Source organism: Fundulus heteroclitus, chromosome 21 (genome assembly GCF_011125445.2).
Source record: "Fundulus heteroclitus isolate FHET01 chromosome 21, MU-UCD_Fhet_4.1, whole genome shotgun sequence".
NCBI lineage: Eukaryota > Metazoa > Chordata > Actinopteri > Cyprinodontiformes > Fundulidae > Fundulus > Fundulus heteroclitus.
Genome location: NC_046381.1, coordinates 37,834,044 through 37,847,220, shown reverse-complemented (window position 1 = coordinate 37,847,220; position 13,177 = coordinate 37,834,044). Strand labels below are relative to the sequence as shown.

At 41.5% G+C, this 13,177-nt stretch overlaps 2 protein-coding genes across 4 annotated transcripts in view; one reads left to right on the top strand and one right to left on the bottom strand.

The window, feature by feature from the left end:
- LOC105922711 (NACHT, LRR and PYD domains-containing protein 3) overlaps positions 1-13,177 on the bottom strand; it is a 76,849-nt gene that overhangs the window by 40,562 nt on the left and 23,110 nt on the right. Inside the window, exon 5 of the mRNA XM_036125662.1 lies at positions 8,570-8,584. Within this exon, the coding sequence (XP_035981555.1) occupies positions 8,570-8,584 (15 nt within the window). The remainder of the gene's footprint in view (positions 1-8,569; positions 8,585-13,177) is intronic.
- LOC118556948 lies at positions 7,582-12,724 on the top strand. 3 transcript variants are annotated; one of them, XR_004927515.1, is made up of 5 exons: positions 7,582-8,252; positions 8,594-8,744; positions 9,047-9,203; positions 9,300-10,235; positions 12,593-12,724. XR_004927515.1 is itself a non-coding variant. In XM_036125683.1 (4 exons), exons 2-4 carry the CDS (start codon positions 8,645-8,647, stop codon positions 10,090-10,092), a joined length of 1,050 nt encoding a protein of 349 aa, XP_035981576.1. In that variant the 5' UTR covers positions 7,582-8,252; positions 8,598-8,644; the 3' UTR covers positions 10,093-10,540. The 3 variants fall into 3 exon arrangements, 2 of the variants coding, with proteins under 2 accessions (XP_035981576.1, XP_035981575.1); XM_036125683.1 differs by lacking the exon at positions 12,593-12,724 and having other exon boundaries at positions 8,598-8,744; positions 9,300-10,540; XM_036125682.1 differs by lacking the exon at positions 12,593-12,724 and having other exon boundaries at positions 9,300-10,540.

Sequence of the window (13,177 nt, the reverse complement as noted above, 5' to 3'; positions counted from 1 at the left end):
TACACTATGGTGTATTCGTAGGCTCTCAGTGTCACTGCCCACCTTTGGATTCTGGGGGAGGCCATCTGTGGTACAGCTCGCATCTCACTGAAAAGCGACAACAAAGGTTTGTGATCTGTTACTATAGTGAATTTACGTCCATAAATGTACTTGTGGAAACGCTTTATTCCAAACATCACAGCTAATCCTTCCTTATCCAGCTGGGAATAGTTCTTTTCTGCTGCATTCAATGTTCGTGAGGTGAATCCTATTGGCCTTTCAGTTCCATCTGGCATCTGATGTGACAGCACCGCACCTACTCCATAAGGTGAGGCATCACATGACAGCACAATGTCTTTCTCTGGGTCGTAATGCACCAGTACTTTTGCAGACTGCATCATTTCTTTTGATTTTTCAAAAGCAACTTGCTGTGCTTCTCCCCACTGCCACTTCTTATCTTTTTGTAACAGTTTATGCACTGGAGCAAGAATTGTTGACAGGTTGGGCAGGAACTTGTTGTAATAGTTTAACAGTCCTAAATATGCCTTCAACTCTGTCACATTCGAAGGTGTAGGTGCCTCCCGGATTGCTTGCACTTTCTCATGGACTGGGTGTAATCCGGTTGCATCCACTTTATGAAACAAACATTTTTCTCTTTTGAGACGTAGCCCGGCCTCCTCCAGCCATTCCAGCACCATGGCCAGCGTTTGCAGGTGCTCTTGATCATCTTTCCCTGTGAGCAGGATATCATCCAGGAAAATTGCAACATGAGGAATGCCCTGCAGCAATCCCTCCATTATTCGTTGGAATATCGCTGGGCTGGACGATACCCCAAAAGGTAGTACTTTGTATGTGAACAATCCTTTGTGAGTGTTAAAGGTCACATACCTCTTCGCTTCCTCATCTAGTGGAATCTGATGATAGGCGTGACTCAGATCCAATTTGGTGAACTTTTGTCCACCCGCCAGCGTCGCAAACAGGTCCTCAATTCTTGGAATTGGGTACTGCTCCAACTTGGATATTTAATTTACTGTCAGTTTGTAGTCTCCACACAGTCTTACTGTCTCATCAGGTTTTAACACAGGAACCACAGGTGCAGCCCACTCTGCATGTTTCACTGGTTCAATGATCTCTTGGGAAAGGAGACGATCCAGTTCCACCTCAACTCTTCCTCTCATGGCGTAAGGAACAGGCCTAGCTTTAAAAAATCTGGGGACTGCTTTTTTGTCTACGTATATTTTCGCTGGGGGGCCTTTAAATTTCCCTAGTTCTTTGTTAAACACCTCCCCGTACTTTTCCAAAACCTCCTCTAAAGTTTCTTTTTTAACCTGGTAGATTTGGGTTTCTGAACTTCCCTGTACCTCTACTGGGGTTCTCTCTAGAATGTGGTGGACTTGGGGGGGTTGATCTCCACTGTAGGCCTAACCTTTTAATCCAGTACCTACCAATCAGACTGGGGCCTGACCCTGCTACGACTACTACAGGTAAGTCATGCACTTTTCCCTTGTACTGCACCTTAACTACTGCTGCTCCCACAACTTTTACTCTATGCCCTGTGTATGTTTTGAGTCGCACTCTACATGGGCGTAGCTCTGGTGCCTCTTTCCCCCTCAAGGTTTTGAATACGGAGTGATTCATTACTGTTACTCCGCATCCTGAGTCCACTTTAAACTGAGCTTCTGTCTCATTAACTGTCAGTGTCTCAATGAATGGAGCTACCGCTGGTATGTCAAGTTCATCTATTTTGTACAATGTGAACATGACTGCATCTGCATCAATGCTCTCTTTGTCATCCTCCCTCTGGCTGACGTAATTTGCTCCCTGCGTTCTCCCTTGTCTACCTGTCTGCACACCACCCCCTCTAGTCTTTGACTGACCAGCTGGGCCTTTGGACCTACATACTTTCTGAATGTGGCCAATTTTTCCACATTTGTGACAGGTTTCTTTGATAAACCTACATTCCCCCGCTGAATGGTGCTCACCGCCACACCTGTAGCAACCCTTACGCTGGTGCTGCTGCCTACTAGGGGTCTGTTTTGCTGAGATCTTATGCACTACTTGCGGTGTCAGGTTTTATTCCAGTAGGAGAAGGTTTATTTCCAAACACCAACATTTTCACAGTTACTACACTTTTCTTAATCTATAAATATTCTTTATATTTCCTTTATTTCCCAATAATCCTTTCAGACTCCATTATTGGCGTGTCCTTTCTACTATTCTTCTCAATATCTCCCTTTCAGGTTCATATGTTTTACAGTTCATCAATATGTGTTCTACATTTTCTGTCTCTCCACATCCTTCACATTTATCATTATATTTCCTCCCTATTAAATATAAATTGTCATTTAAATAAGTATGACCTACTCTTAATCTGATCATTGTTATTTCTTTCCTTCGGTTTCTCTCATTAATATTTCTATTTAATACTGACTTTTGTACTCTTTATAATTGTCTTCCTTTCTTATTTTGATTCCACCTTTTTTGCCAATTTTAAACTTCTTTACTCTTAATAAATGATTTTCCTTCCCCTTTCCCTAATGGAATTGTAATTGTTATTGCCTCCTCTAAAGTCCTTTTTGCAAATTTGTTTGCCTTTTCATTGCCTTTTACCCCTGGTAGGCTGGTTTTTTAACATCATTCCTTTTCCCCGTCATTTTTCTAAACACTGACCAAACATTCTGTAATTTTATTTCTGAACCTATTAAGGAAAAATATTCTCTCCATGTTTTCTTTTTTGCTTGCTTAATAGTTTTACGAACCATTGCTCTTTTTCCAAAAGTTTTAATGATTGAACACTGATGAAGCTCAGATGTCCGCTTTGCAAAGACCTTGAAAAAAAAATGCTAGACAGAACAATTTGCGCTCATTTTCCAAATAACCGTCGCAGCAACGGAGAACTTTAACGCCTGTTGTAGAGTAAGGAGGTTATTTTTGTCAGCATCAGTCAACGTCTGTTTAAGAAAAAGTAGGTTAAAGTACTTCTTGATTTTGAGATCATACAAGTTGCTAAATGTTAGAAAGTTTACATGTTATTATGACCTGAGGGAAAAAAAAATCAAAATTCGATGAAAAAGTGGATTTTTAAGGCTTTTTAGCTCAAGGCTCATAAAAAAATGTTGCATGACCGATGACGTAATATGTGGATAGGCGTTGATCTGTTGACATGGTAACAAGATACTTCCTGGTTGCAAACTCGCTTTCTCAAAGACAAATAGACGGATTAAACATGGCTAAAAAAATGTATGGCTTATGGTTGGTCAAATACCAACGAGGAAAATGTCTCTTTACACACATTTCCGAACCCAAAAAGTCCCGGTGATGTGCGAAATTCAGCTCCCCTGTGAAAATCGGTTCCCCTCTGTGTCGGGAGCTGCAGCCAGAGAGGCGGGGTTTCACGGCGCTTCTGATCGGTTTCTCGGTAAAACAACTCATATAATCATGTCAAAATTGTAACATTCAGTTTAATCGGCAGCTGTTGTTTACAAAATTGTAAAATAAAAATAAATAAACGCTGTCTTCAGGCAGCTCATCGCGCAGTGAAGCGGAGAAATCTCGCCGTCATCACAGCAGCCTGCTGAGAAGCAACATGCTCACTAGTGAGCGGCATGGGGGTTCCGAACCGAAAGGGCTATGGGTCTATCCCCACAGCCCTTTCGGTTTGACGCCCCCCCCCCCCCCCCCCCCCCCCCCCCCCCCCCCCGGGAGAATATGAGTGCCACAGCGCAGCAGATAAGCGCGCGTCCGCTCTCAGAGCGCTCACGTCTAGATTATTTAGTAAAATTCCAGGAACACATAATGCTGAAATGACTGCTATGGTTTGTGCTAAATGCACATCTTTTTCATGTGCTGTTTTGGCGGATTTCAGCCGTCATAAACAATACCAGACAATCGAGCTTCAACGTTTCTGTGTTTACATCTGAACGGTCAGCCATGACTGCGATTATGAGCACCAGTTCCAATTATACATTAGCAAACCATTCCGTTTATTCTCCTAAAATGTTTTTCTCAGACTTACCCGAGTCATAACAGACGCTTGCACTGTCTTTCGTGTTAAAATCATCACTTTGTGAATCGCCATCTGAATTTCTCGTGGTGTACTTCATTGAACTCTCTGTAGCGTAGCCTGGGCAACGCCCACAAACTACGTCATCGACCCAAATGGTGGATTTTCAGCCTAGCGGTCGCCGAGGGACTATTTTAAGTCCTTAAAAAAACTTTTAACGGCGCAATCACGATCTTAAAGGTATACTATGCAACCGGGGTTGATTTTCCAGCGAGGCTCCCCCCAGAGGGCGAAAGTAAAAGTGCACTGTCATAAAGATGCTCAGCTGTTCTGGTTCCTCCATCAAGCCAGGCGCGGTTGTTTTGAGCTTAGCAGACAGGCGAACGCAACGAAAAGTGGAAAAAACGGCAGTACAAACAATGACTAACACAGTGAAGGTATGAACATCAAGCTTCCCACAGCGCTATCTTGGCGAGGCGGCGCCATGCCGCGGCCGCCGCCGCTGCCGCCGCCGCTGCCGCCGCCGCTGCCGACTCGCCAGTTTTATTATTATTATTTTTTTTTTTTTTATGTTGGCGAGACGCTACCGCCGCCGCCTCGCCAAGCCGCGGCAGCCGCCGTCTCGCCGCGGTAGCGTCTCGCCAACATAAAAAAAATAAATAAATAATAATAATAATAATAATAATAAAACTCGATATGCTAGCATGCTTATTTGACGTTAACACGCGGTTCTTTGTTGTTGCTTTCGCGCGTGCATATAGTGAATGGCAGGGCAAAAACACATGGAGTTCTCGCCGTAAAGCGAGACTTCTGTGAGTGCGGGCCATGAGCTCCTGCGGTATTTCCCCCACAGACCCCCAGGGCGGCCGAGAAAACCTTTGTTCGACCTGAAATGACTCATTTAATCGTCCAAAACGGTATGGAACACATTAATTAACTGAAAAATGTTGCATAGTATGCCTTTAATGCTACATTTTTTGAAAATATGGTCACTAATGCATGTATTTCCGAGCTGGTCGATCTCAGAATCAAGAAGTACTTTAAACTCTTTAACTAACCTTACTTCTTCCATGCCATTGTTCCTTTTTAGGTTTTTGCTAAAAGAGATTGAGTGAGCCCTTATTTTATATTTTAAAACTTTCCATTTTTTGGTGTAGGTTATTATTGAATCGTCTAACAGAATCTTTTTAATTAGTTCTTTGATTTTCTTGCAATACAACTCATATTTTAAGAGATTTGCATTGAATTTTCACTACCTTCTTTGTCTCAGACTTTCAGGAAGAGGAGTAATTAATAATTCAATGCTGCAGTGATCAGTAAGAATGGAGTCTGATGTTAGCTGAGAATATCATCTGTTCCTAGCCAAAAATCTATTGTAGATCTGCTTGAAGCATCTGATTTAAACCAAGAGAACTGTTTTTGTTAATATGTTTATCTCCATGAGCCAATAAGTCCCAATCTCTCACAGAAATCAGACAGAATTTGGTTTGGATGGACATTTGAGAATTTGTTTGGGTATCTATCAAGATTTTCGTCCTTTACCATATTCCAATCCCCGCTTAATAAAACATATTTAGTAGGAAATCTTTAAGTGGTTTGATATTTACTTCAATAATCGTAAGAAGCTCCTTATATTTAAAAATGTTACAGTAACCATAAATATTCCCTAGGAGTATTAATGTGTCCTCTGTATGTAATACGGAAAGAGACCAATGGCCATCACTATCATGTTTTGTATGAATTATTATTCCTGGAAAGTTATTCAGTAAAGTAGCCACACCTGCTGATTTAGATGTACCATGGGAATAAGAAATCTGGTCTCGCCACTGATTTGACCAAAATATTTCATCAGAGACCGTTGAATGGGTTTCTTGAAGAAGAATACAATGTGGATTCTTGTTTCTACAGTATATAAACATTGCCTTCCTTTTGACATTTTCTCTCAAGCCCCTTACATTTAGTGACAAAAACCTAAGATTAGATTTTAAAGAAATAAAAAAGACAAAGGAAAAGAAAAGTTTTAAAGACACAAACCTTAATAAAAAAACTTTTGTTAAGGTAGAATGAACTAAAGGCAAGCCCCTGGAAAATATAAGAGTGCCCTTTACAATATAACATGGAAAAAATAAAAAAATAAAATAAACCTCGCATCCACAACTTTCACTAAAGTTAACGTAAAACTACTCCTTTTTCATTTGCACAACAGAAAAAACCTCTGGAGCGCAGATAAGAATACTGTAGCAAGCAGTTAAGAGATATAACTTAATATTAAACGGAAAAACAGTGTTGATTTTTTAATCCTATAATAGGGGGATGTTATAAACAGAGAAACATCTGTGGTCTCAGAAGGGAGATGAAGCTTTGACCACCTTGCCGTCAATCACTGCGATATGACCTCTGTAAAAAGCCACCTTACCCTGGGATCTGGCGTTTTTAATCTTAGGCCAAAGTTCTTCTCTTGCCAGCCGGTCTTAATAAATAATAAAATCCTGAGCAAAACGCAGACCTTGTTCTTTGCATACCGCTGAATCCTTCGTCACTTTCCAGACTGCATCTTGATGGCACCTCCTAGTGAACTGCAGGATGACCTCCGTCCCTCTTCTTTTCTTCCCAACCGGTGGATTTTATCGATCATATCTCCTGTCTGTTCCACCCACTGTGGTAAGATTTTTGAGAGAAGTTGTTCAGCCTTTTCTCTGAGGTTTTCTCCTTCTTGCTCTTTGAGGCCCGACAGCCTCAGGTTCCATTGACGCTTGTTTCTTTCAGCCTCCATGAGTTTTTCTTTCAGATTTGCGTTTTCTTTATTCATCACATCAAACTTCTGTTGAAGGTTTTCTACTGTAGATTTACATTCAGCAACGTAGAGTGTGTTCTGCTCCACTTGGAGGGTAATGCGGCTAAACATGTCAGCATTTTCCTTTTAGGCCATAGGCTGAAGCCTGTATCGTTCAGGTTCGCTCCACCTATTTAGGGACTACTAAATGACACCTACAATAAAATCCTAAGTGAATTTTGAGCGGATACAAGCGGCTGAAATGAGTTTTCTCCGTAGTGTGTCTGGGCTCTCCCTTAGAGATAGGGTGAGGAGCTCAGTCATCCGGGGAGGACTCAGAGTAGAGCCGCTGCTCCTCCACGTCGAGAGGAGCCAGTTGAGGTGGCTCGGGCATCTGGTCAGGATGCCTCCTGGACGCCTCCCTGGAGAGGTGTTCCGGGCACGTCCCACCGGGAGGAGACCCAGGGGAAGACCCAGGACACGCTGGAGGGACTATGTCTCCCGGCTGGCCTGGGAACGCCTTGGGATTCCTCCTGAGGAGCTGGCCCAAGTGGCTGGGGAGAGGGACGTCTGGGCCTCCCTACTGAAGCTGCTACCCCCGCGACCCGACCCCGGATAAGCGGAAGACAACGGACGGACGGACGGACGGACGGAATTTTGAGCCCATAACCAAAAGTTCTCCAATCGCTTTGCGCCAGTATTTTTACAGTAATTACTTAAAAGTGTAACTATATCGGTAGCCTGATCACACCGTAATCACACCGCTAATCTACACTCGAATCAAGCCGCCTAGCCGTTAGCCAATCAGAGCACGTCATTCAGGTACGCTCTCGCACTTCGAGCGGAAAGAAAACAACAACAACAAACATGGCCTCTCCCGTGGAGCAGCGTATTCCCGTTGGGTCAGACAAAAAACGCCAGAAAAATGAGGATTATACATGCATCACACACACATATCATCGGTGGACAAAGAACGGACACAGCCACTAACAGTTGTTCGTTGGAAGAAGCTGGTTGTATGTGCCCGTAAGTGGCTAGAAATTGACAGAATCGACCGCACGTTGGCGGAGGCTGTATGTGTACACGATGACGAGTTCGCCAAAAATAACAATGATGATGATTCCACGTCAACCCTGGCTTGTCCAGACGAAACTCTTCCTGGCTTCTTGGAGGTACACAAACTTGGTTTTCATCCAACTTGTTATAGACGTTTCATCCATAAGAAACGAATTGCCAGTGCTGAAAAACTAGCAGAAAAACGGGGAGCATCTGGTGGTGACAACAATGGTTCTGATTCTGATCACGAATCTTCCACAACCACGTCCACGACTAGCCGGCCACCATTGCCAAAACGGTTGAGATCCACGACTAAATCATCGAGGTCTGGCAATGTACTTCCTGCTATCTGTATAATTTGCAAGAGGCTTGACCGCTTTGTGAAAGAAGGACACATGACAAAGAAAGATAAATTGGTCCAAGCAGAAACTATAAATGCTGGTGAGTAGATAATTTGCAGACTGCATCTTTGTTTGTGGCTTATAACCAAAAGCAAAAGTAATAAAAAAAAAATGCATGTGTAATTGGTGCCAGCCCAAGCCTGCTCATATCATTATGAAAAAGGCGTATGAAGGCTATGTGTAGGGCCTCAATAATAATAAAAGGCATTATTATGAACTTGAAGTGATGATAGGCAATTCATTAATTTGTCAAATAATGGTTAGATTTTAAATTTGTCACCCAACTACCAGTTCAGTCTCATAAAACAGAGAAAAGGTATTTTATATTATTTGTTGGCAGCTGGTTTATGATTGAACTTTTTTTAACTCTCTCTTTGCTAGGGAGTTTGGTTAAAGCAGCTGAACTGAAAATGGACGAATCCATCCTCAAGGATGTACGTGGAAAAGATTGTGTCGCAATTGAAGTGCGGTACCACAAACGGTGCTACAAAGAATGTACAAGATTTCTGGTGGCTACAACAAGTGATGAAAGGTGAATTTCAGATAATTCAAGTAGAATATATGTGAAATACAAATACTTGAGAGTGAACCTTATATTGATGGTAGGGTTACATTCTGGGGTTAAACGTTTTTGAAAGTTGATTATTCTTACAAATGAAGCCCAGTTTATAGAGAAATTATATTGTAGTAAATAATGTAGAATAAACATTTGGATGCAGTTTTACATAAAACATTTTAACCATAAAATTTTATTGAATGAGATATTCTCTCATTGTTAATTTTAAGATTGAGTAAGCATTTTAACTAATCTGTATTTTGCATTGTTTTACACAGGATGCCAAAAGCCTGGGAGTATGCCACTGTACACAGAATTTTGTGACAAAATAATTCGGGCACAGTTGATTAAAAAACAGGAAATCTTGAGGATGAAAAAGCTCTCTTCCCTGTTCCAGAAAATGATACGAGAACACCATGGTCATGGAAGTTACAGGTAATTATGATTCATTAATAGAATTATGATTCATTAATAGATTTTGATATTATTCACATCAGCATATATTTATTATTCCTTGTAACTTTTTCACAGATCAGATCTTCTGAAGAAAAGACTGAGGCAAGACTTTCCCCAACTAAATTTCTACAAGCCTCTGAGGAAAAACCTGAGTGAAATGGTTTTTACAGAAGCTACAGGACTTCTCAACAAGGGTTCATCAACTGAAACTGAGTCATCAGGATCGCAAGATACTTTGTCGAGTGGTGGAGAGACAGTTCAGGAAGGTCGTACATATGCAGCACAACGAGACCATACCAGAACCATTTATAGTGCAGGTATAATTCTTAAACAAGCAGTTAAGAGTGCCCCTAAAATGAGTGCCAATTGGCCTCCTACATCTGAGGATCTAAATATTTCCTCAGCTAGAAAGATTGTGCCAATTGAACTGTATAATTTGCTTGCTTGGTGCATAGGTGTAAGTGATGAATTGACATTATCTAACATGGTTAATGTATCGGAGGAGGTTGATCTTCGTTTACTGTCAATCTGCCAAGATATTATTTATTTATCCTCAAAAGGTAGAAATCAAACCCCAAAATCTCTAACACTTGGTTTAACTCTGCGCCACTTGACAGGGTCATTTCAGGTTGTACATATGGTGAGTAAACTTGGTCACTGTGTATCTTGGGAATCTGTTGTAGGTTTTGAGACAAGTCTTGCTCAGCTTCAGTTGTCCAGAGGTTTGGATCTCCCACAAGGGTTTGCCAGTAATAACTTTACTGTTCTAGTGTGGGACAATGTAGATTTTGGAGAGGAAACATCGTCAGGGAAGGGTACCACCCATCACACTATTTTCTATTGTAATTCTGAAGTCGTAACAACCTGAAGTGATCCTAAAAAGTTTAACATCTCTTGCTGGGTCCAACAAAAGTCATTGTTTAAAAACAGAAATGTCTTCGTGCCTAGTTTTCACTGTTCAAATTTTAGCTGTGTAAAATTTTGCTTCCAATATTGTAACTGGTCTGCTAGGTCAGTGGTTCCCAACCTTTATTTCTTAAAGCCCCCCCCTGCTGAAGTCCAAGACAAGCCAAGCACCCCCAAGCCTTACACATGCCCGCACAAACGTATCAAAAGATTAAAGTGATTTGTAATGAACATTTATTTATTTGAAAAATAAAGAATAAATGGCAGCTATGTCATTTTGTTCTTATTATTTTTGATTAATAATGTATTTTTTATGTCAACGGGTGTACAGTGCACAGAAATTAACTACAAACTCCAAAAAAGAGAGCTAACATATAAACTTCAAACCTAAGCTTAACTTTCATGAGCATGTCCACATTTTCTATATATTTTCCAGTTCTAATTTAAAAACATGTATAAAGTATAAACTAAAAAAAAAAAAAAAACAGTCCCATGTGATTATACACACTCAACTACTGGCTTAAAAAATAAAATTATACAACAGTTTCAGAAACCAGTACTAAACTTACAACTTTTTTTACTTCTTATTTGTTCAGTTACTAATGGGTACCTTGAGCTTGCATATTTTTGACCAGGGATGCGATGTCAGGTTTGATTGTTGTGATAGCCAGTCTAAAGTCCTAGTGAACATCGAGTCTGTTTCTGACTTTAGTTTTTATTGTTAATAGCGCGCTGAAAGCTGCTTCAGACAGGCATGTAGTGCTAAATGGGAGAATAACCCTGGTTGTTGCGTGTTTGGCCAGTGTGGGAGTGACAGCGTGTCCTTTGGCAATCCAGAACTTTTTAAATCCGTTTTCCTGGAAATATCTTTTGGACACAGAATCAGCTTGAAGGTCACAAAGCTCATCTTCACAGCCGATGTATTCTATGTCCTTCGGGGTGGAAACGTAGGGTTCCAACACCCACGATTCTCTGGATAAATACTGGTCCATGTCGGCAAAGCGGCTCTGAATCTCATCGCGGAGAAGGTTCATGTGCCGCGTAAACTCCGTGCGCAAAGACACACGCACGGCACCACCAGACTGTTTCAGCAGCAGCGGGAAATGCTGCAAGTCCCCCTTTGACATTTTAGTGACTCTGTATTCCAGTTTGCGCACAAAAGCGTCCAGGGCGTTTTTGCAAAGCATGATGTTCGATTCTGGCCCCTGCATCCGCTTGTTTGTTTCGTTGAACAAAGTGAATGTGTCTGCCAGATAAGCCGCTTTGATCCAAAATGCGTCAGTCAGTTGTTCAAAGAGTGGCCGATTGTGATCTTGGATGAATTCTTTTATTTTTTCTTGTAGCTCAATAAAACGCACAAGCACGAGTCCACGCGACAACCACCTCACCTCGGTGTGTAGCAGCAGTGTTTGATGCGCTTTGTCCTCGCACAGCTGGGCAAAAAGTCTTTTGTTAGAAGGGCGAGCTTTGATGAAGTTTACAACTTTAACTACAGTTGATAGTGTGTCGCTGACGAGTTCTCCACGTATTTTTCTTTTTTAGATAACGTATCACATAATGGTTTTAAGAGTAAGTTGATGGTTGATGGTATCAGATTGCCAGATCCACACAGCAAAAGCCTGAAGGGACGGAGCGAGTCTGTGAAATGCTGGCCAAGGGTTCCGTACCGCGACATATACAAAGGATTATTTTGGTGTTTTTGTCTTGTTAAAATGGGTGGGTGTGTGGGCGACATTGCAACGTAAACACAGACGTACTAGCGCGCGTGAACAGGGGGCGTAATGGAGCCGCTGTCTGCTGCTCCAGACAGCGGCTGCTGCGCATCGACTCCGCTTCTCCCGGCCCCGTGTATCGATCGCCACCTCCCCTCCGCCGCTATTTAAGTAGAACAATGACTAGAGCAGAATTAAGTTGTATTTACCGGAGATGAAGTGTAGACTGCAAATTCTGTCGTAGTATGTTGGCTCCCCCAGGAGTGTCTGCCTGCGCTCTTTTCTTGAAAATATCCATTTCTTTCTTCGTCCTTCCTCTTTCGGTAAACGACAGAAACGTACATCCAACGATTTGGAATGCCTCTGTGTGCAACCGGGAGCACAACAAGTCGTAGGCATTGTTTAGAAAAATAAACTAACTAAAAGTACGCTCTAAATCACCCGTTTTGTCATGTAGTAGACGAGAACAGTACTGTTTTTGCCTATCCGCGGGACCCGGATGTTGCACTGACACGCGTGAACCAAAAATTATTCAACCTTGGACCAAAATATTTAATACAATTTATAAATATTGTAAAATCGATTTGGGTGTGCAGATTTTTTAATTATGATCACAACCATAATTTTCTTTTCTTTTTTTTTAACCATAATTTTCATCACCTCAAAGCAGAGAAAGCTCTGCGCCCCCCCTGTGATCTCTGGCGCCCCCCCTAGGGGGCGCGGACCCCAGGTTGGGAATCACTGTGCTAGGTGATAAAATTCACACCACTTTTCATAGTTATTAGTTAACCAGACACAAAAGGAGATCTTGCTATTAGAGTTTTTCAATTGAAAATTCAAAGAATTGCAGTTTTCATGTGCAATAAAGATATATTATGGGCATTTGTGAAATTGTTAAAAAGTGTATTTTTTCATTTAGAATAACTCCTTACTTAAAGCACGCAGAACATTGCCGCTTTATAAGCTCTGAGTAAGTATGAATGTCTGTAGGAATCATAATTTTGAGTCCGATCGCCTGAATAATAAAAAAGTTACAAGGGTTTGAAAATGGTAGAAGACCCAAATTTGTCACTTTTTTGGGTAAACTGACACCTTTGGCACCCATTTTCTCAAATACTGGCAGGAATCCCATGGAGAACTTTTTTCCCCAGCTCGAGTACATATTTAAGATTGGAAAACTGCTGTCGAAAAGTAGTCCCCAGGTTAGTGGAGCGAAATCCTATTTCTAGCCTCATTTTGAGCTTCAGCCTATGGCCTATTTAGCTGTTTTCCAAAGTCATCAACTTTGCTATCCAGACTTTTAATAGCTTCTAAAACAACAGCTAAGGAGACCTC

What these genes read in the sequence shown, in the direction of transcription:
- LOC118556948 (XM_036125683.1), top strand. Translation starts at nt 8,645, where the DNA reads ATGTACGTGGAAAAGATTGTGTCGCAATTGAAGTGCGGTACCACAAAC. An exon ending in GCTACAACAAGTGATGAAAG is followed by an intron (nt 8,745 to 9,046) that starts GTGAATTTCAGA and finishes TGTTTTACACAG; the next exon opens with GATGCCAAAAGCCTGGGAGT. An exon ending in CATGGTCATGGAAGTTACAG is followed by an intron (nt 9,204 to 9,299) that starts GTAATTATGATT and finishes ACTTTTTCACAG; the next exon opens with ATCAGATCTTCTGAAGAAAA.